Source organism: Cynocephalus volans, chromosome 17, assembly GCF_027409185.1.
Source record: "Cynocephalus volans isolate mCynVol1 chromosome 17, mCynVol1.pri, whole genome shotgun sequence".
Taxonomy (NCBI): domain Eukaryota; kingdom Metazoa; phylum Chordata; class Mammalia; order Dermoptera; family Cynocephalidae; genus Cynocephalus; species Cynocephalus volans.
The window spans coordinates 5,584,869-5,608,027 of record NC_084476.1 but is presented as its reverse complement, the minus strand read 5'-3'; the positions used below and the strand labels follow the sequence as shown (position 1 = coordinate 5,608,027).

The window sequence follows — 23,159 nt, the reverse complement described above, 5'->3', positions numbered from 1 at the left end:
AGAAATAAACACTTTTCCATTTCTTTTCCTAGAACTATCCTTTCACAGACATTCTGAGTGAACAAACACATCAAAGAAAGAAAAACATAAAACAGAGAGATACTTACTAAATGTGGGTGGAGGCCCAGTTCATGAAAGGCATCTGAAGTAAACACTTTTTCTTGCACCTGCTTTACTACAGGTCTGCAAATGATGAACAAAAAACTAAGCATCAGTTCCAACATTAACAAAAAAAAGGTAGAGCACACTTCATTCCTTTTATTCCTGAAGTGCATCTGCACCTGGACATACCTGTGGAGTTCCGGAATTTCAGGGTTATTTTTAAACAATGATGAAGTCTTAATGCATGGTTTCTCCTCTTGGTTTCTGTCACTTGTGCTAGCCGAGTATTTCTTTGGAGAAAATGTTTTTTGTGCCTTTCCTTTAAAATTCATTTGAGTTTCTTTAACACAAGTTTTCTTGGTTGGGAGAAATGATGCCTCGTTCCTCCGTTTTGCTGGGGGAGCCTCACTGGACGTCTGGTATTTTCTTTTGGTAGCCTTTGCTTGCTGCGTTGTTCCCAAAAGGAAAAATCAACAAGAGATGCATTAGTCCATGAAGACAGACCTCAGAGTGAAGCCTGACTGCCCACAGAATTGCATCTCTTCCTGCAGAGATCATTATGCCCCATATGTCAAGCAACAGTTTAGGGTCTGCAATCAGATTCTTTGACTCAGCCTTTTCCAAAAGTAAAAAAAAAAACAAACAAAATCTCAGCTCACTCATCTACCAGACCTCACCATCTAAACTGTTAAATCAACCAAAATGAAGGTGAGGATCAAGAAGCGAGAAACAATTTTCAAGCTGAATGTTAACCAATGGAGTCTGTTTTAAGGGAAGCGACCGACATCCCTCCTTGTGAAGCGTGCATGCTAAGCCAATCCGCAGCCCTAGGAACCCATTTACACGAGAAGAGGGGCAGGGGAAAATGAGTCTTTTCTCTCTACCAACAAAGCACTACAGAGACCAGACAGGAGAGAGAAATGAGTGGGATGCCGCTTCCTAGCTTATGCCCAGGAAGCGGAAACCTTCATTACGGCTGTACCCTAGCACATGGATCTCTGTCATCCTCTCCCTCAAGCTGCTCCTCCAGATTCAGATGGTCTGGAGACAATTCTTACTCACCGTTCCCATTCCAAATGAGAATGCTGCTCCATCCATCACTCCTACCACAATTATTTCCAGCCCTTCTTGCCTTTTGAATCATCACCTGATCATGGATTACAAGCTACACCACTAGTACCTTCACCACTAGGTATTTCTTGCCTGTTCCTTATTTCCATAACATGAATGTGTTTAAATGCAGGATGTCCAAACTTCTCTTAGAAGAAAACATCCAATTCGTCTACTTTCTTTGGCCTTCTCCTTCATTTTACACATGAATAGAAGAGTATCCCCTGAGTAGCCAGTGCTTGTTATTCTGGAGTTTTGGTTTCTCTGGGAATATGTTATTTTCCTCTTTGCTTGAAACAATGACTTCCGTTTACACATCAGCTTGCTTTAGCCATGACTATGAGGTTTGGACCAACCTACCAATAACAACAGTTCTTTGTTTCTGGCAATCAAAGGATTCCATTGTTTAAGTAATTCATGGTTAGAGTATGGTGTTGATAACACTAAAGTTATCCAAGTAATTCAATAAATACAACTTCAAATATTTAATATTAATAAAGTACTGACATGCTTCATTTTACAAATTTATTTTTTAAAAATCCCAAGTTTATGAATTTTCAGATTAAAGAAAGAGATGACGTCAAGTTTCAGGTCTGTTGTATCATTTGCAAGACAGTATGAAATTTAAAGATTTCACCTGATTTATAAATGCACAGGCTCTTGGAGCCCAAAAAGGCCTAAAGGTCACTCCCACCTTGCATGGAGTTCCTATTTCAGATTCAGTGGCAGGTGGCCTTACAGCTTCTGCCTGCACACCTCCTCCATCCCACTAGGCAGCCTGTTCTGTTCCTGACCAATTCTAGGTATTATGAAGCTGTTTCTGCCTTTCAAGCATAATTCACCTCCTTAAACATTTACCTACTAGACTGAGGTATGTTTTCTGCAGCAACACAAAACAAGCTTACTTCCTCTTGTACATAACCTTCCTTCGTTTATCATATATTACTTCTTTTTCCTTCTTCTCTGGACTAAATATCCCAAACAGGACACACACTTTAGATCTATTATCACCATTTATTCCTATGTCAACGTCTGTCTAAAAGCAAATACTCAAGAGTTAATCACATTATTAGACAGACTTTCTATTGCTCTTAGGCTAAAATAAAATATTGGTAATATGATCTACGAAGCCCTTCAGAGGCCAGGCCTCTGCTCATCTCACCAGCTTCTGCTCTACCCTCTGCCACCCTGGTCTTCCTTAAATTCCTAGAATGTACCACACTCTTTCCTTCTTCTGGACTTTTGCACATGCTATTCCCATACCCAGGACTCCAACCCTCCCTCTGGCTAGCTAACTTGCATGCTCTTATCCTTGTATGGATGCTTACCTATTCCATCATTGGAAGAGCCTTTCTTGGCCTCTCTCTACCCAGTCAAGCCAAATTTCCCTGTTTTTGGCTCACCCTTACATTCCTTTGTAGCCCTCACCACAATAATAAGCATAGCATGTAACTCGTTGTTTGGGGTCTGTGTTCCCCATTAGACTGTAAACTCCATAAAGGGACAAGTCTGTCTTACACAGCACTGAATCCCCTGCACAAGACCGTATCTGGCACAATGTAAGTGCTCAGCAAATACTTCTAAGGTGAATGAATGACACAATGGAATTATCCCTTTCCACCATCTGGACCTGCTTCTACTACTTGTTAGCTTTTCTCCCCCAGCATCCAGAACACATTCATTCAGAAGATGTCAAGTGGCTTAATTCTAAAGATACAAAGTTGAAAGATTAGCCAAGCCCTTGAAGAAGTCACAGTCTAGTGGAAGAGACAAAAGTATAAAACCCAAAATCCAAACCTATATTTGTACTATAGAAGAGGTATGTATGAGTACAAAGGCTATGGGAACACACAAAAAAGACATACAAACATGGCCTCCGGGCAAGCGGAAGGGAAGCAAGGAACCAATGCTTCATGAGGTGGCATTTGAGCAGAGAGTGAGGAAGGAAATATCTGGATCTACTAAAAATTAGCTGCGCTACATTAAACAAGTCACTTTCCTAAGTCTCTGTTCCCACAACCATAAAAGGAAGGGATTATGGCAAAATGATCTCTAGGGTCTATCCATCCCTAAGAGTCTACAATGCCATGTCTTTGATATAAACAGAGTAGTTACTATATACCAAGCAGCATGCTAAGCACATACGTGAACTATCTTGTTTATCAATACACGTATGGGTATCATCTCATTTTAATGAGACCAACTGAGGCAGAGATGTGAGGTAATTTGTCCTGAGATCACTGAGGAAACCAGGCTTTGCCCAGCCGTAATAACATCCCAGGTTCCTGACAATGTTGTAATGCCATTTATTAATTGTACCCTGTTTGGTTACAGAACATCATGTGTGGTTTGATTCCTATTTTGAGTTGTTCCCTAGAAGAATATACACCAAAACGTTAATAAGAATTCAGAGTACGGCAATTATGCGTGGGCTTTTAAGAAACCTTTCCAAATTTCCTACAATAAATTTGTATTAATTTAATAATCAGAAAACATATTTAGAAACAAAATATTCTGCATAGTGTTATACATAGCATAATTTAAGCTGTCAAAGTCTTTCCAAATCCAGTACATTAGCTATCCATCCCAAGTTCCGGCTATTTTGGCAAATCAGGTCAGCATACCCATCATTCCCATTCAAAACATAAACAAAAACGTAGATGTAGACAAAGCCACTGCAGACACCTGTCATCACCTCATTAATTCTCTTTTGATACAATGGTTCGAAGTCATAAAACCAGGCACCCTGCATTTATTTACTCAATTCACTGAGTAAAGTTTTACTAAGTGCCTCCTATGTGTTAGTTACTGGGCTCTGTACATGACCTGAGTACCCTACTGACTTCCTGATGGAGCGTCTGGGAGTCAACACTACTTTATTTACTCTTTATTATCGGTATTTATTAAGTGCCTGTATGGGCCAGACAACGTAGAGTGCCTATATTATTTCATTGAATCCTCACAATAACCATACATGAAGTAGAAACTCCTGTTCTCATTTTAAGGCTAGGAAACATGAAGATCAGAAAGGTTAAGTAACTTCCCCAAGGTCGCAGAGCTGGTGTGTTGCAGGCTGGCTTCTAATCGCAGATCTATCCTACTCCAAAGCTCGTGCTCCCCATGGCTCGTCTACCTTCCCCCTGCCTCCTCCCGCACAGATGTGACTGCACGTCTGGCTGGCTGAAGACTCCTTACTCCCAAGCATCTAAATCCTAAAGCTTATCACTTTAAAAAACAAAACAAAACAAACAAACAAACAAAAAAGAGAATCTAGAGAGTGAATGTTTCTGGTGTAAGTTTCTGTGAACCCAAGGAATTTCAGCTTCAGCACTGGTTGAACTGAACTGACCCTGGTAATTGATTTTTCAATGAAATTATTTATCGCTTTTTCGGGAAAAAAAGAAGGAAAACAAAGACCCAAAACTTCCCTTGGCACTAGATTGTATCCTTCCTGGTCTCTGGGGTAATTTATGATCTTACAAGAAGCTTTCTGCCCTGTAGTCCTTCCCTTTCTAGGAGATAAATCAACCACACGACACCAGTTTCCAGCTCTTACTCGGGTTAATTTCAAGACATCTTCACCCTTTCTTGTCAAGGGATTATATCGATGAATCCTATTTTCTCCCTTCCTCCCTCCCCCACTGCACGAGATGAAGGTCCACCCCACTTTTGGAAGCTCTTGGAAGAAGTTTCTATCCTCCAGTCTTCAGTCCTCAAACTACCCTCCTCGGAGTCGCGTAAACCGGCTTAGAGAGGTGAAGCCTTGGCCTGGGCCTCACCCGAGCGCCATTCCTCCCTCCTACGGAACAGAAGCTCCAACCCCTTCCTCTACCTTCTCCAGCCGCCCGCAGCAGCAGCCCCCCGCCTCCGAGCACACCCCGCGGGCTGGAGTCCCGACTTGAGACCCGCGTTTCTGAGCAGCCCCTCCAGAGGCTGCCGGGTGTCTGCCTCGCCTCCCTCAACTCTGTCAAGCATTCGAAGCCCAGCCCGGAGTCGGGGCGGCAGCTGGCGGCGCGCCGCGAGTGCCGGGCCGCGGGTGGGGACGGAGCGGAAGCCGGGTCGGAACTCACCCGCCTCGCCTGGGCCTGGGGGCGCCTGGAGAACGTGCTGCTGCCGGCGGCCCGGGTCTCGGGCACGTCGAGGAGCGAACCGTCGGCGCCCGCCATGGCCGGGGATCGGGCGGGCGGCGCCCTGGAGCCGCCCACGTGGGACGCGCGCGAGGACCCCGCACGGCTGCCCGCGGAGCCGCCGCCACGTCCGGGTCCAGCACGGCTCCAGCTCCGCGAGCCCGCCCCGGGAGCGCCTGTAGCGGCGGCAGGGGACGGCCTGAGAGTCCAAGCTCGTCTCGCTCTTTGAATACCTCTGAGAAACTAGAAGGGGCCGTGCGCCATCAAACCGACGCGTCCTGCCTTTACCGCCGCATCACTGTTTCATCAGCACTTTAGTGACCCATGCGTAGTTCGTTGTCCGGGGAGGTCCCTGAAAGGGCCTGGGACTCGGTCACCGGGAGAGGGGGGACCTCGAGGCTTCTTGCCTTTCACTTGCCCTCTCAAGCGCCCGTGCGCTTAGGTGGGGCCCGCACGGGAGGTGCGTTTTCTAGACAGGCAGCTCCTTGGCCACGCGGCAGGGCTGCGTCGCCTGGCAACGGCGGGGTCCTTCTTGGCTCGGCGGCGCCCGGGGCCTGAGGGGAGAAAACCGCCGCGGAGGGCGCGGGGGCGGCGGCGGCAGCAGTGTGGTGGGCGGCCGCAGGACCGCGACGCGGGCTTGGCGCTCCGGGGGCTGCGACCTCTGTCGCTGGGGGAAGATGAACACGGCCGACAAGGCCCGGGTGGGGCCCGCGGCCGACAGGCCTGCGCCGCCAGGGGAGGAGGAGGGGGGTGAGGGGGGCGGGGAGGCGGGCGGGAAGGAGCCGGCGGCGGACGCGGCCCCGGGGCCCAGCGCCGCGTTCCGCCTCATGGTGAGTCGGAGGGAGCCGGCCGTGAAGCTGCAGTATGCGGTGAGCGGCCTGGAGCCGCTGGCCTGGTCCGAGGACCACCGCGTGTCGGTGTCCACGGCCCGCAGCATCGCTGTGCTGGAACTCATCTGCGACGTGCACAACCCGGGCCAGGACCTGGTTATCCACCGCACCTCGGTGCCCGCCCCTCTCAACAGCTGTCTCCTCAAAGTAAGTCATCCCCGGCCCCAGCCCTGGGGTCTCCTCCTGCCCCGGTCCCGCGGCCGCGTCATCCGTCCCAGGGGAGTCCCGGTCCGCACCTGGTCCTGGGATTCCCCTCCTCTTACGCAGCGGCCGGGACTTAAGCAGCCAGGGGTCCCCACAGCTTTAAAAAGCAGAAAATGAGCCTTGTAGCTGTTTGGGCCCTGTTTCCTGGCTCAACCCCACCACCACACACACGCCCTGGAGGGCGCCCCTGCCGCCAGCCCTTCCTTCGTCCCTGCGTCTGGCCGGCGGCTAGCGCAGCTTCCTTGTCTGGGGGGCTTTCGGAGACTCCAACCCCTGTGGACCCAACCCCAGACCTACCTCTACCGTTGCTCCTATTGTCTGGGGCCAACTCACCGAGGCCCTTGTCTGGCTTTGTTTACTGTGTCGTGCCCTCCTCTCGCGCCTCTTTTGCTTTGGAGAACAACAACTGGTCCTTTCCGTTGAATGAAGTATTTCAGCGACTTGCTTCTCACCTTGGGCAGATGAGTAAATACTGGATCTCGGGTTTTGTGCTCTAGTTTTTCTTTACTAGCTAAACATCTCTGGGACGTAGAATGAAAAATAAAGCCTCTGGAAACAAGTGCAAGTCCAAGGTCTCTGTAAGTTTAGTGCTTCAGCTTATAATCTAAGTTTGCCTTCAGAACTGTAGGGTTCCTACCATTTTACTGTTTTATTTGAATGTTGCCATATTCAAGCAGTAAGCCCTGTCTTTGATTTTAGTAGCTTAAAGTATAAAAACTTTCCATATTTCTTTTATAGATCTGTGTGCGTATATGTGCTCTGCCAAAGTGTATATTCATTCATTCAGCAGATATTTGAATATCTCTATGTGCTAGGTGCTGATCTAGGTTCTGGAAATAAAGCAGTGTACAAAACAAATTCCCTGCCCTCTTGGAGCTTACATTCTTTGGCAAGTCATGAACAAATAAGGTAATATTAGGTAATGATAAGCACTGTAAAGATATGTATCTATATGCAAAGAACATGTTTATGAAACAAAGTTTTTCTAAAACTTTACTCTGGACAGCCATTTTAAATATGAGTCATTAGCCTAGGGTAGGGTGCAAATAGCCCTCATCACTGTTTAACATACTTAATTCAAACTTCAAGCAGACAACTGGATGTTGAATTAGATCATTGGTAAACTTGTATGACTAATCCCTCTAAGATCTTGAAAAATGTATGAACAAATTTGTTCAAGCATAAGCAAATCAGGTAGATGCTGGCAATCCTGTGAAACTGAGAAATGCGCAAAGAGGGAGGCAGGAAAAAGGTGTATGCTTTGCTGAAAAGTAACTTGCCTGTTTCCAAGGATGTTCATATGCACATCAACTGGAGAAAAGGGTAGGTGTCAGAATGATAGCGACTGAATACTTTAGCAAAGAGAATTTAAAGAAAGGAGGGATTAGTGAGAGGAGGTGCTTTTATCAGGGAGGGTCATCTGGTGGTGAACCTGCAACAGTCCTAAAAGAAATTAGTGTTTGGTTTGTAAGAGGAAGGCAGGAAAAGTCATTCCAGTTGGCAAAAAGGCGTCAGTCTCATTCACAAACATATTTAAGTCATGAACATAATTAACTGTTGTTTCTGGAAGTAATCATGGATCAACAAATGAGCTTGAGTCGCTCTTCTAGAGAGTCAGAGAAAGTAAGGCAAGGCCAGTTTGGGAACCTTGAAGGCCAGTCTGAGGAGGGTGGCTTCAATCTAGGAAGCCCTAACATGCTGTTACACAGTTCAGGAATATGAATCTGGCTGGAGTAGAGGCAAGAAGATGATTGTTGGGATCAGTATTAAATAGGGGTTAACAGATTGGGCTTTAGCACAAGATAGAAATATAGGCCTATGTATAAAATGGGGATAATAAAATCTTGTTTAGGTTTTCTTAAAGATTAAATTAAGTGCATACACACAGCACAGTTCCTGGCACCCTGTAAATGCTCAAGGTAAAAAAGTAATGTAGTCACACAGGTATGAAGGCATAAAAGTCTAGATTTAATGTGGGTGTAGACACGAGATATTCCTAGTATTGCTATAAAAATTTGACTACCATTTTGCCACAGCTGTCTTAACTAGTAACAGGAGATCTATATAGTCCTCTTATAATTGATAGGTAGCTTGCATGCAATTAATTAATGACGTTTTCCCCTTCTGTGCTGTTTTTTGGAATGCACATCACACAAACCATCAATCAGTTAGCTGTCTTACTAGACTAGGACTGCCTAGTGAATGAATGCTGAGTTGTCCCTGCAATTCTAAAAGAGGCCTCTGTGGTATAAAACTGTGGTATAATGGGAGGAATGTAAGAAGTCTGTGTCAGTACTTTGATGGTTCTACCCATTGACAATTCCTGAGGATTTAAATCTACTCAGTGCTGTCCTGCTTGCCTTTGCTTTAACCCAAATGAGGGATAGTGCAACCTACATCACAGTTTTGGTGTGTAGCACTGCTTAGAACGCTAGGTGCTAAACCCCTTTAAAGCTTTTGCTCTATGATTCTGTTATTTAGACTATGAATTTCTTTCTTTCTTGGGGGGGGGGGGCAGCTGGTCAGAATAGGGAATAACCCTGGACCTTGGTGTTATCAGCACCATGCTGTAACCAACCGAGCTAACTGGTTAGCCCTAAACTATGAATTTCTTTTAGGAAAATCTGCAGTTTTATAGCAGTTCAAATATTAATTATCAGCCATTTGCAAGTTACTGTCCTGAGCACTGAGGTTATATGATATAAAAGTGAATGATATAAACCTGAAAAGCAATGAAATAGTGATTTAAGAATAAGTTACAGTTTTTCTTCCCATTGGACTACTGATTTAGTGAATCGTCTAATTGTATGTAGTTCCAAATCCTTGTGATATTTGTGTACCTGATTGTTTGTGCATCAGTGTTGGGAGTCTTAGAAAGTATTAACTCCATATACTACATTAAGTTAAATAATCTTTGCCTGTCTTTGGCATCATATTCCCTGCCCTCAAGAAGCTTCCTGTCTAAAAGCTTCAAATGAGTTTTTATTTTTCAGGCGCTTACAGAGTGCTTAGCTATTAGTAGTTTTAGTGGTCAGGTGGAAACCAGATAGTATACAATTAAATGATTGGCTGTAGGCAGGCCTCTGGGAACTGGACTTGAAAAAGTGGTATGCTCCTTGGGTATCTAAGGGTTGTTTTAATTTGTTAACTAGTTTTGTGATAGGGAGAGTTGGGGGGAGGTGCACTAGGCTAATTCAAACTAATATGTTAGAAATTACTATATAAAACCATAAGGCTCTCCTACCGGTCAAGATTTTATGCTGCTCCCTGTCCTATCAATTTTTCCTGTGATGAGTGAGACCCAGGGTTGCTTGAGCTTCATTTCATCCTGTGCTGTTACTTTGGGTTACAAATTCTGTAAATTTACTTTTGGTTCTATAGTAGCTTTATTTGTAGTAAATTTAACCTAAGGATTATTGCTTAGTTTACAGTATTACAGGGTTTGGTGAGCCATTTTATATCTACCTTTCATTTGGTGAACAATTTGACAAGTACATCTACCCTGCATTTTATATACTTTTATTTTCTTTATTTTTTTGGCAGCTGGCCGGTATGAGGATCTGAATCCTTGACCTTGATATTACAAAGATGTGTTCTAACCAGCTGAGCTAAGTGGCCAGCCTTATGTACTTGTATTAGGTCTCATTAACATTTATTTAATCCTCAGAGATTATTAATAATGATCATCATAACTAATGTTTATTGAGCACTTATTAATATATGCTTTATTTAACCTTCCTGACTCTGAGACATGTATCATTATTCTCTTTTATACATTAAGTGGAAATTAAGGGCAGAAGATTTAAGCAATTTGCACAGTCACAGAGCTAGTATGTAATAGTGGCAGCCTTTGAGTCCATGTAGTCTTGCATCATAGCATGGATTTTCAGTCAGTGTGCTGTGCTTCATCCTGTCATATTTCAAATTTTATCTACCTTCACAAATCTCTGGGCCTTGATTAATAGCATTTCATTACCAAACTAGCCACCTACACCTCATTTAATTGGAACTTCCAGTCTTTATGTTAGTCCAGCAGATCCATGGTGTATCCAAGATACTACCTTAAATGCCTTTCTAAAATCAAGATATACTGCCTAAAACACCATTTCTAGAGTATTCTTTAGGATGATAGAGGTTAACAATCCCCCCAAAAGGTTCTATTGTTTAAAAAAAAAAAAAAAAAGAAAAAGAAAAGTTGGCTAACTCTACTTAAATAAGTCTGTATAGTAGCTCCCTGGCCAAGGCATTTAGTGTGTTCCTGTGACTTTTCAAAGGGAAATGATTCATAATATATAGCATTTCCAAAACTTATTTAGCCACAAAACTCTTTTTTTAAGGAACAATTTGGGGAGTAGTGTTCTGTGAAACACTCGAGGAAAAGTTTGCCATCTAATTGATTTGGCAGATGACTTTATATCTGCCTTTCATTTTATGTGCTTGTTTATTATGTCATCTGGCAGTTTTAGCAGAAAAGAGAATAAGATTAAATTATTCTAGCTATCCTCTGCTAGTTTGTAATGGTCACTGCTCTCTCCGCAAACCATTTGTTTGTTAATACATCGAGGAATTTTATTCCCTTTTAGGCCTAGTGGTCTATAGTTTTTGTTACCTATTTACTGTTTGGGAGATATGTTTAAACTATTTGTTGCACTCTGGTTTTCTGACACATCCCCAGTTGTCTAAGCTTTATCTGGGATGTAGTTAGAGGCTCTGAGTTAACGTCTTTCAAGTTCTTCCTGTGTCCTAGAGTGAAATTCCTCTGGGCTTGGGAACATAAACTCATTTAAAATGAATTTTATTATATTCATATGTCTTAGGCTTGAATTCCCTTTTAATCGTGTTCTATTCTTCCTAATTTGAAAGTCAGCCTCTATGAAAAAGGAGATTGACACTAAAAAGGGATTGAAAGATTCTGCTTTCTTTTTCTTATATTCATATCTCTTAAAGATGGTGTATCAAATCCTTTCTTTTTCCTGCTTCCAGCATATAATAGAAGCCATCTTTTGGCTGACCTCTGCACTTTTTTGGCTTTTACCTTCCTGGCTATTTTTTTATGGCTGTGGAACACTTTCTTTTGGTCATTTATCTCTTTGGTCCTCTTTAATGTTCCTTTAAAATCCTTTTAAAGAACTCAACATCATATGGCTAGGCACTGTTGATATATGTTATGAACTTGGAGGGAGAAATTAATGAAAGCTGGAATGACCTCAGAACGCCTCATAGAGAGAACTAGACCTGGTAGAATGGATGGGATTTAGATAGGAGGAAAGACTAGGCAAGGGATCCAGGGAAAGCAGAAGTGGGAATGTTCAGGAACAGCAAATAGAGTAGTCTGATTGGAGCGGACGTTATTCTATAGAAACAGTAGGCAAAGCAGTTGGAGTTGGCTCTCAGCATAATTTGCAAAAAACCCTAAAGCTTGCATTTATATCTCAAAGGTATTATAAAAATCCAAATATCTAACCTAAATATCTTATAAAAGATGTATATAGATACATATTTTCATAAATTTTAGCACCTTTATTGTTTCATGAATAGCTCAGCTAAGTGCCCTGTTGGTTCTTAAGAATCAAGTACATCTCTATTGCTTATGTCTATTCTAAGAAAAATATGGAAAGCAGGCTATGAATAACATTTATTCTGGCCCTTAAAAAAAATTGCTGTCTCCTTGAGTAAAATGCTCATTTAGTTTTTAGACATGTACTTGATCTTTTAAATGTTTGTCATGCCAAAATTAACAGAATTGATAGAAAATTATCATATATGTTAATGTGAATCAATTAATATAGATAAATACTTATCTGATAGTGTTTATATCTCTTATTTTCAGGTTGGCTCAAAAACAGAAGTTGCTGAGTGCAAGGAGAAATTTGCCACCTCTAAAGACCCCACAGTCAGTCAGACTTTCATGTTGGATAGGGTGTTCAACCCTGAGGGGAAGGCTTTGCCACCATTGAGAGGATTCAAATACACTAGCTGGTCCCCCATGGGCTGTGATGCTAATGGCCGGTGCCTCTTGGCAGCACTGACCATGGACAATCGCCTGACCATCCAGGCTAACCTCAACAGACTGCAGTGGGTCCAGCTGGTCGATCTGACTGAGATTTACGGAGAACGTCTTTATGAGACCAGTTACAGGCTGTCTAAAAATGAGGCCCCGGAAGGAAATCTCGGAGACTTTGCTGAGTTTCAGAGGAGACACAGCATGCAGACCCCCGTCAGAATGGAGTGGTCAGGCATCTGTACCACTCAGCAGGTGAAGCATAACAATGAATGCCGGGATGTCGGCAGCGTGCTTTTGGCTGTCCTCTTTGAAAATGGTAACATTGCTGTGTGGCAGTTTCAGCTACCATTTGTAGGAAAGGAATCCATCTCTTCATGCAACACGATTGAGTCAGGAATCAATTCTCCTAGTGTTTTGTTTTGGTGGGAATATGAGCACAATAATCGGAAAATGAGTGGCCTTATTGTGGGGAGTGCTTTTGGACCTGTAAAAATTCTTCCTGTCAATCTCAAAGCAGTCAAAGGCTATTTCACTTTAAGGCAGCCTGTTGTCTTGTGGAAAGAAATGGACCAGTTGCCTGTGCACAGCATCAAATGTGTGCCACTTTATCATCCTTACCAGAAGTGTAGTTGTAGCTTAGTGGTGGCTGCAAGAGGATCCTATGTGTTTTGGTGTCTTCTACTGATCTCCAAAGCCGGTCTGAATGTTCACAATTCCCACGTCACAGGCCTTCACTCACTGCCGATTGTCTCCATGACTGCAGACAAACAGAATGGAACAGTATATACTTGTTCCAGTGATGGGAAAGTGAGGCAGTTGATTCCCATTTTCACAGATGTTGCATTAAAGTTTGAACACCAATTGATTAAACTCTCAGATGTGTTTGGCTCGGTGAGGACTCATGGAATAGCAGTGAGCCCCTGTGGTGCGTATCTGGCCATCATTACAACTGAGGGCATGATAAATGGCCTCCATCCTGTTAACAAAAACTACCAGGTCCAATTTGTTACTCTTAAAACCTTTGAAGAAGCAGCCGCTCAGCTCCTGGAATCTTCAGTTCAAAATCTCTTTAAGCAGGTAGATTTAATAGACCTAGTACGCTGGAAGATTTTAAAAGATAAACATATCCCTCAATTTTTACAAGAAGCTTTGGAAAAAAAGATTGAAAGCAGTGGGGTCACCTATTTTTGGCGTTTTAAGCTTTTCCTCCTGAGGATTTTGTATCAGTCAATGCAGAAAACCCCTTCAGAAGTCTTATGGAAACCTGCCCATGAGGATTCAAAAATCTTACTAGTTGACTCACCTGGGATGGGCAATGTCGAGGATGAACATCAAGAGGAAGGCACTTCTTCCAAACAAGCGCCTAGGCACGGCCCACAGGAGAGGAGCAAAGAGGGTGATGCAGAGGAGCCTATGGATGACTCGCTCGCCCAGACTGCCGATGTCGGAGGCCGGGAGCCAATGGAGGAGAAGCTCCTCGAAATCCAAGGGAAGATTGAAGCTGTGGAGATGCACTTGACCAGGGAACACATGAAGCGAGTGTTAGGAGAAGTGTACCTGCACACCTGGATCACAGAAAACACTAGCATCCCAACCAGAGGACTGTGTAACTTTTTAATGTCTGATGAAGAGTATGATGACAGAACAGCACGGGTAGGTGTTTATTAACAAAGACACTGAAACTGTGAAAATTCTTTGAGAGAAAGAAATGGCCTAAATTGAATTTCTAAAGCTCAACTTTTGCTTTGATGTTATTTAGGTAATCGATTGGCATGAGGGGGATAAATAGGAAACATGGATTAATGCAGAGGACACATTCACACACAGAGTATTTGGATTCTTCCTCTCACTGTGGTCTTGATTAATATGCAAGGTTTGCAGGATGAGATTTCCAGGCTGTGGATGAGCTCAAGGAGGCTGCATTTGGCAGTAGTATGTGATGGGCAGTCACAGCAGGAGAAGTATGGTACCTGTGCTCCCTTCCTGTTTTACAAAGGGGGGGCGGTGTTTTCCATTTGAAAGAGTTTGAGGAGGTCTTCTGGTTTAGTCAAAAAGAGCATATAAAGTAAATTACTATCCATGTCTTGTTTTTGTAAAAACTGGGCATAATCTTTATTTTGGTATCAGAATGATCTTACTGTGTTATCCAAAATGTATTCCATAGAATTCAAGTTCCCTAAGAGAACACTAGGGCTCCAAGCTTGGGGAAATACTGCATACTCTATATTCCTCTTAAAGGTTCCTGGTACACGTTATCATTCTAAGGGTTCTGAGAATTCCCGTGAAACTTACCTTTGTGTAGCTTAGTGTTAAACAGACTTCTTGATCAGGAATGTATCTTGCAGCTAACAGCTGCTAAAATCCTGAGGAACTTGTGTTCCAAGGAACATACTATAAACTAAAATATTGAAAACCACAAACGTCTGTCTGCCTTTTTACTCCGAAAGTTGACAATCTCATTGCCTAAAGTCTTATTTAAAATATTAACTGAAGGCAATAAATTCATATGTCTTCATTCCTGATGTTAAACCATTCACAAATCACTTGATGCATTTTCCTGTTGGAATGTGTTGTGTATGTGTGAGTGTTCGCATACCCCTGAAATGTTTGCTTATAGGATGTTTGCAGTGATCCTGAGTATTGTTAAGATGTACTGTTCCTGTAACTAAGTGTTCTTCTTTAAAAGCCAGCTTTTAAACATTGTTTCCTTGTATTCTAAATTGTGTAGTAGAGTATTCTGGTTATCACTGTGTCATAGTACCTATTTAGGGTTATTATATATAAGAGTCAATGTGATATTAGCAAAAACATTTTAGAAAATAAGTAATGGAAGTTGGTTTGTAATGGTTTACCATAATTGTCAGGATGCCTTGTGAGCTTGGGAAGCTAAATTTAGCATGGTTATGTGGTTCCAACAGAGCCAGCTTGAGAAAACGGAAGATTGTACCCCTAAGCATCTGAGTTCTGATTGAAGATTATACATTTTGTGTCTTAAAAATGCAACTATATGTGTAAAATGACCTTTTTAACCCAGGATGTTGATTTACTGGTAGTTATACATTGTTTCTGAGATTCTCAGCCTGGTATGCTGGTATAGTTAGACCAGCACTTATCATCACCTCCCAGTGGAGTATTTTTAGATATTTCTTCCTAATTGCCTGTGTCTGTGAAATTTTAATACCACAGATATATTGTATATCTGTTTATGTACTGTGTGTCTATCTGTACTTTATACATAAAGAGTAAGAATTTTTTGTCCCCCAAGAACCAATATTTGCTCCTGTGGAAAGACTATCACTCCACTGAGAATGCATGGGTCAAACTAACATCGTTGGGTTTGCACGATCAAGGCTGTTGAGAGCAAATAGAAGTGGGCCTTCCCTATATAAAATGTGGGTGCCTCTCTGCTAGAGGAATTCTGAGCAGTTTTTGTCACTGGACCATTGTCAGATGTGTGGCCCATCTAAAAAAGGGGGGTGAGAGTGGTTGTCCTAGCTGTAAGGGACTATAAATTAGAATTCTTAAGGTTAAAAAGCCAAAAGTTAATGGGATTTAAATTGGTAATAAATTATATCCAGAACAGGCAAGATGGCTGGCTCCCAACTTCTGAGTTATTAAGATACCCTTTGAAACATAAGTGAATTAATTTTACTGAATTAATTTGAAATCTTATGGATTCTTCCACAAGAGGTTGAGCATCGATGGATTCAAAATTTTAAGGACATGCTTCCTGCTGGTAACAGAAGATGGTTCTGAAGGGGTGGTGTATTCCATGCCTTCCAGTGACCCCTCCAGTCAGTGTTTTTTTCCAACAAACTAATGAAGTATATTTAGATGCTTTTCAGACTTTTATTTGTAAAGAGTGTAATCTTAATAAACAAAGCAGAGGTAGGGACAAGGAATAGAGCCTGTGCTGTTACCTCTCTCTCACTGCCACATTCCCATTCCCACAGTGGGTCTTGCCCGCCATCTCACTTGTTCTGGATATAATTTATTACCAGTTTAAATCCCATTAACTTTTGGCTTTTTAACCTTATGAATTCTAATTTATTTTACAGTGGGGGTCAGTGGATCTCAGATTGCAAGCTACTGTGCTCAATGGGTCGTGGGTCTTTGGGCCATCAGAAGGGGAAATTATTTTTTAATCCTGATTATCCTTTAGTTTATAAGCTTTCCTTAAAGAACAGACATTTGTATAGTTCTTCAAAGTTAGCAGTATCCCACGTAATACTGCCTATAGAAATTATGCTTTTCCTTCTTAAAGTCAAAATATTATAAATAATAGCTGAATACTTTGTCTTCTAACAGAACTCTGAAGTCCTTGTTTCAGAAGCAACTAAAACAAGGCAAGTAATAAGATTTTGGTTTTCAGAACACTTTTTCCTTTAGTGGTTATAGTTCACTTCATTGTCACAGGGTCCCTGAATGAATTTATTTTATTCAGCAAGTTGACACAGGTTGAAAGTCTAGCTTTTTTTACTTTTCAGAAAGTATGATCAGCCTATGTGGAAATGCAGATCTCCCTTTCTTTTACTATACTGCATATTTTTTTCATTTTCCTTTTGTTTTAGTATGCTTTTTCTTTAGGAAATCCTGCACTTACCACTAAACTTTGCTGGCTGCTTTGTCTCACTAGGTGCTGATTGGACATATCTCAAAGAAGATGAACAAACAAACTTTCCCTGAGCACTGTAGTTTGTGTAAAGAGATCTTGCCATTCACAGATCGCAAACAGGCAGTCTGTTCCAATGGCCACATTTGGCTCCGGTAAGCCGTTAGCTCCTGCTTTTGCTCCTTTTTCAGTTTTGTGCAGCACAAACTACTGTAAAGTATTTATCCCAGTTATATGTTGCCCATGCCAATATGTTGGAGAAACGCTACTGTTCTAAAGTCTGGCGTGGACTCTTTTCATCACTATGACTAAAGCAGGATGACCTTTAAAAAAAACAGTTTTTACTGCTTGTTATGTAGGGCTTTTTAACATTTATTTTGGTAATACTGTTTTCCTTTAAAGTAGTGTTAAGTTTTTTAAAAGTATATTACAAAGTAATACTTGTTAAAGTTAATGAGTCTGTGTGTGTTCTTATGTAGTTTTTGTTTTATTTCATAATAAAGGGTAGAAGTCTTCCTCCTCTTCTTCCCTTAGTTTCACTCTAAGAGGTAACCTTGTTGTGTCCTCATTTTCCTGGACCTGCGAGCTATGTTTGACATGGTTGGTCACTCCCTCCTCCTCTTTGAAGCTTTTGTCACCTGCCTCCGGGATATAGAACTCCTTGGTTTTCTTCATGCCTCTGACTCTTCATTCTCAGTTGTCCTTGCTGGTTCAACCTTATTTCCATATTGTCCATTTTTGGACTTGTTTTTTTTCTAGCAGCACTCTCCCTGGTGCTCACATGACTTCTGTACACTGATGACTTCAAGAGATAGCTTTAGACTGTATCCCTACCCCGAGTCCAGATTTATCTAACTGCCTGCTGAGTATCTCTATTTGGATGTTTAATAGATATTTGAAATTGGAATCCAACCTTTTCTCACTTCTTTGCCTGTACAGCTCTGCTCCAAAGACACTGTCACCTCTTGCCCAGATTATTAGAGTTATCCTCCAACTGGTCTTCCTGCTTTTATCCTTTACCTCCTGGTCTGTTCTCAATATAATTGTGTCAGCTCATGTCACCCTTCTGCTCAAAATTCTCCAGTGGCAGCTAAAATCCTCTTGGTGACCTATAAGACTACACACCCCGGGCTCCTTCCCTGCGTCCTTTCTCTGACCTCACCCCCTACATTTCCCTGTTGTACTCACTTTACTCCAGGCATGCTGGCCTCCTTGTGGTGGCCCTCCCCCCACCAATATTCTGCATTCCTCTTCCTTTCTTTATTTCCCTCCTTAACAGTCAAAAATCACTATTTATTTATTTACTTTTTTGTGTTCTCTTTCCTCTGGAATAGAACGCTCCATGAGGACAGGAACTTGTTTGTTTTGTTCACAGCTATTTCTAGAACAACTCCTGGTACATGTTAGGCACTCACTAAAAATTTTTAATTTACCTTTAACAGGATTGTGCTACACAATATCATCTTAACAGCCTGCCAGTTCTCTTATCAAAATATCATGGACATTTTTCTACATCAGTGCAAAGATCACATTCTTAACAGCTATAGAGTTTTCCATCGTGTGTTCCATGATTTACTCCCTTGTTGATGGATACTTGGTTTTTTTTACAATTTTTATTGCATTTCTATGCTTTTTCTAATTCGACTGTTCTGGCTTTTTTTGCGGGGAGGGGGAATAGGAAACAAGCTTATAGTAGATTTTAGGTCTGTAATAAAAATAACAGTAGCTAACATGTATTAAGAACTGTCTATATGCCATGCCCAGTCTAAGCAGTATATATACATATATTGAGTTACTATATCCTCACAACAACCATGCATGGGGGGGCACCGTGATTATTTCCATTTTTACAGACAAGGAAACTGGGGCCTGGGAGAAGTTAAGCAATTTGCCGAAAGTCACACTGGTGATCAATGGCAGAGCTCAGATCCTGGCATTGTGGCTCTAGAGTCTACATATGTAACCACTACACATTAATTTCTCCCAGATGGGTTCTTTTGGAAAAGTTGCTTTCATTTTTGCTGATTAAAATTAGTGCCACAATACCTTGGTATAATTTCTGTGTGAGAATGGGTGCTCGCACTCACTCATATGTAATCTTCCTCTCTACATACTCAGGTCTTTACTCAAGGTAGACCTACTTGGAGTTCCTTCCCCTAACCTCCTTCCTCTGTGTATTTTCTACTACTTAGTTGCTCAACTTAAAACTGCTGTCTTTTGGAAAACCTTCCCTACAGAACCCACATGCAGTCTTTGCCATCTTCTTGCATTCTACCGGCCCTGGTAAACGCTCAGTGAATGAGCATTGGATGGAATTGAACCTGTGGACATTTGTTAGTGTCATAACCTTCTGGTTTTCTCCCATTGCACTGTCAGATTCTTAGAGATAGTGCTTATTAACTAATCTTAAGAATGACTAACAAGAATAAATCTCAATATAATACGTGATCAAGTTTTTTTTAACGTAATCAAGAATTCAAAATACAGTCAGGTACAGACAGACTAAATTCTTTCCCACTGCTGCAAACCTGACAAGAAAGAAGCTGCAGTGGCTGTCTGGCTGAGAAGGTTTGCACCTCTTCGCATACTATGTGCCATGACCTAGCCACTTCCCCTTTACTTAAGTGTGGGGTGGTGGAGGTTTGACCTGCTTTGGTGCACAGAGGCATACATTGTTGCCAAGAATTTGTGAAGTGTTACACTTTCACTTGGTTTGTGTGGTTTTAGAATAACTGTCTGCAGTGGAGTTAGCCTCCACACCTTACACCTTGCTTTCTCTGACCAAGTCCTCTCCCTTGATGGTACAATCTGTCTTTCAGGTGCTTTTTAACCTACCAGTCCTGCCAGAGTTTGATATACAGAAGGTGTTTGCTCCATGACAGCATTGCCCGACATCCGGCTCCAGAAGGTGAGTGCTTTCCCATCTGTGAGAGGGTGGATGGAGCATGCTGGCACAGAGCCAGCACCCCAGAATAATGGCTCAGGTCACACTCTGCACTGCTTAGCATTGTGCCGTCAGGGACGGGGAGCAGGCTCGTGCTGCTCTTTATTTACAGTGTTATTAGGAAGCCACAGCTAATTAAAAAGTGGTAATTGGAATATGTCATGTTAAAGTACATATTGCATTTTAGTATGGGAGTTAAGTGGGTCTGCAGTTGCTGTTCTGTCACTGCAAACAAATTATTCATTCCAAAAAATGTCAGAGCTTATTTTAGATGGCATATATAGATTATATTTGAATGAGAACTCTGCAAATGATATTGTTTACAAAGACAGCATTGGCCAATTAGTAATAAGATATGCACTTGGAGTCATTCTGCTAGTAGCCATGATGGGTTTTTCCTGGTTGATCTATATTCTCCTTCCTCATAGCCCTGGTGACAAAGCATACATTTCTATTTCTGAGGTAACTAGCTGGAAATAAGATTGTAAACATGGGCAAGGAATTAGTGATTTAATAGCTGTGCAAATGTCAAATTTTGACCTGAGGTTCGTTAACATTACACTCAAACCAAATGAGCTAGACACAAGCATATAAAATCATGTATATGTTTGGGGAGAATTTGTGGTCTCAACTAAAAATAAAGGCATTCTCATAAGACTACATCCTTATTCTTGATTTTTTTGCTCTAAATTGGCTGAAGTTCTCTAATTCTCAGAAGCTAATTAATGTGTTAGCAGCTTGTGTTCTGTTTTAACTTTTTATTATGAAACACAATCGTACATAAAAGTAAAGAGAAGAATATAATAAACACCTAGGTACCCATCACTCAGCTTCAAAAATTATCAACTCAACAGCTTTTTCTGTTTGATCTGTAGTCCCCTGCCCACCTCCCTTCTCCTATTGGATTATTTTGAAACACATTTTTGGGAACTTTTAAACAATCACTTCAGTTAAGAATTGATATAGTATTAGGCAGGAAATCTGGAGAAGATTGAAACTTTAAAACAATGAAACCTGCCTGTTGACTTTGAGTTGAGCCATTTATAGCTTTGGGAAGAATGAGAAGCTACTGGGTGTGCAGAGAGTATTAGAGTAGAGCATTTCACAGACCCAGCGGGAGGAGGTATTGACCCAGCGTTGCCGCATTTCTATTCCTCTAATGGCATTTTTAAAATTTTTTAAAAATTTTTTTATCTTAACTCTTGACTCGGTGTTGTCAGCACCACCCTCTCCCAGGGAGCAAGCCGGCCATCCATATATGGGATCCGAACCCATGGCCTTGGAGTTATCAGCACCGCACTCTCCCGAGTGAGCCACAGGCCGGCCCAAATGGCATTTTTTTAAAATGACTGTTACCGTAATTTTGTAAGAGGATACTTTAACATGAACAGTGTGTGAAGGATACACTCTCAGAACAAAGCTTAGTCCTGTCTTCAGATTGAATAAATTGTGCTTTATGGAACATTCATTCATTACCCTTATTTCCCTATTTTATCACAGAAGGAAGAAAATTTCATCACACACTTAGCTTTGGTGACCACAAATTTAACCCTGCCTCATTTAGAATGTTGGAAACCAAAACCCAAAGGAGTGAAATGCTTTGTCCCTGACACACAGTTGGTTTGATGCAGAGCTGGGAATGCCCATCTCTTGACACTGCAGTCTGATGCTCATCCCATCTGACCTCCTTTTCTGAAGCTAGTGCTTGGTAACACTTGTCTTCCTTTTGCAGATCCTGACTGGATTAAGAGGTTACTGCAAAGCCCCTGCCCTTTCTGTGATTCTCCTGTCTTCTAAATGTCAGTGGTGGGAAGATGAAAGGTCATGAACTCTGCTCTAGAAAACATCTCCTAGCCTGAGAGGATGCACTGGAGGAGTCTGGCCCTTTCAAGTGGAGAGGTGCTCTTCTCGATTATAAAGAGGGTCCTGGGAGCTCATTTCTGAAGGGCATTCACCATCTCCAGGGACTAAAGGATATCTCTTTAAGTGACCGAATGCAGGAAGTTTGAGTTGTTTTGAGATGAACATTAGTCCCTGATTCCTCACCCAATAAAGGAACACTTATTTTTCAAATGTCTAGACTGAAGCAGTCTGAACAAAAAGAATGTCCTATCATTTCTAGGAACAGAATGGTCTCTTCTTGAGTTTGGATAAGGGCCTTGCTGGGCTGAGTTAGGTTTTAATCCTTGCTTTGGCCTAGAACTGCCTTGTGACTCCAGAGAGCTTAAATTGCCTGGTATGTGGCATTCGATGTTCCAACAGATATTAAAAGTGTCAAAAACAACGAGTGAGCTGATGTTTTGTTCTCAGTAAATAGCTGCAGATCTCTGTCCTGCCGAGTCTTGTTTTTCATGTATATTGAGAACATTTTCCTAAAACTTTTTAAGAAGTTGAAGCCAAAACTAAAGTTGGTTTTAATGCGTCAAATGATCAGGTAACTATTATAAGTTAATAACTGTGACTCATTTTTCTCTCCTATGTCATCAGATTTTCTGACCCAACTCCTTAATACATATAAAGATGTCAATCAAGTATTCCAGTTCACCTGTGTCACAGCCCTGCTTCAAACTTAACTGTAATAACCTAGATGAGGTCTTTGTACACAGAAGAAAAAAATATTTTCTTCTTTTATTGTTAAATTAAAACTTAGTATTTTTAATATTGACATTTAGACATTCCATTTAGTATCCAGGGTAGAAGTCTGTCTGGAGAGAGATGGGCCGCTCGGAAGTGGAGATCCTTGAGCTCTGGTGCTACAAGCATGTGCAGTTTAGTTGAACAGAGCTGGGAATTTACTCTGTCTACAAAAGTCTTTGATATTTGGAATACAGGTATTTTTCTGGGGCTGTTAAGAGGAAATGTCAAATGTCAAATTTTGTCAATTTGATTAATTGCTGTTAATCAAAACCTAAAATAGGCATTCTGGAATTGCAGTGTTCTTGGATTTTTAAAATAAGTGTCCTAGGGGATTGGTGCTAATCAACATGACTGTAATGCACACATCTTGCAATAGTGCATGTTTCTGGAAAGTTGGATAGGAAATACAAAATATGAAATTCTTAATTCATATATTGTGCTATCTTTTTCACCTTTACTCTCATGTAATTTCCTGCTTTTATTTTGTATCCTTAGTGAAAGCCATTTTGTCCTCACTTTGTAAATAACA

The 23,159-nt window shown here is 41.7% G+C and overlaps 2 protein-coding genes across 4 annotated transcripts in view; one reads left to right on the top strand and one right to left on the bottom strand.

The window, feature by feature from the left end:
• Positions 1-5,403, bottom strand: part of DDX31 (DEAD-box helicase 31) — a 70,526-nt gene extending 65,123 nt beyond the window's left edge. For all 3 annotated transcript variants that reach the window (XM_063082369.1, XM_063082368.1, XM_063082370.1), the window contains exons 1-3: positions 5,283-5,403; positions 292-548; positions 108-183 (exon numbers count right to left, since the gene is read on the bottom strand). In XM_063082369.1, the coding sequence (XP_062938439.1) occupies positions 108-183; positions 292-548; positions 5,283-5,378 (429 nt within the window). In that variant the 5' untranslated portion in view covers positions 5,379-5,403. The remainder of the gene's footprint in view (positions 1-107; positions 184-291; positions 549-5,282) is intronic.
• A 503-nt stretch (positions 5,404-5,906) lies between these two features.
• GTF3C4 (general transcription factor IIIC subunit 4) lies at positions 5,907-23,043 on the top strand. Its single transcript, XM_063082061.1, has 5 exons — positions 5,907-6,376; positions 12,264-14,090; positions 17,074-17,204; positions 19,869-19,957; positions 21,726-23,043. The coding sequence occupies exons 1-5, from the start codon at positions 6,017-6,019 to the stop codon at positions 21,788-21,790; spliced, it is 2,472 nt and encodes an 823-aa protein (XP_062938131.1). The 5' UTR covers positions 5,907-6,016; the 3' UTR covers positions 21,791-23,043.
• Positions 23,044-23,159: the final 116 nt, after the last annotated feature.

Coding starts and splice junctions, on each gene's coding strand:
- GTF3C4 (XM_063082061.1), top strand. CDS start 6,017: ATGAACACGGCCGACAAGGCCCGGGTGGGGCCCGCGGCCGACAGGCCT. Junction 6,377..12,263: donor TCAACAGCTGTCTCCTCAAA/GTAAGTCATCCC, acceptor TCTTATTTTCAG/GTTGGCTCAAAAACAGAAGT. Junction 17,205..19,868: donor AATGGCCACATTTGGCTCCG/GTAAGCCGTTAG, acceptor TCTGTCTTTCAG/GTGCTTTTTAACCTACCAGT.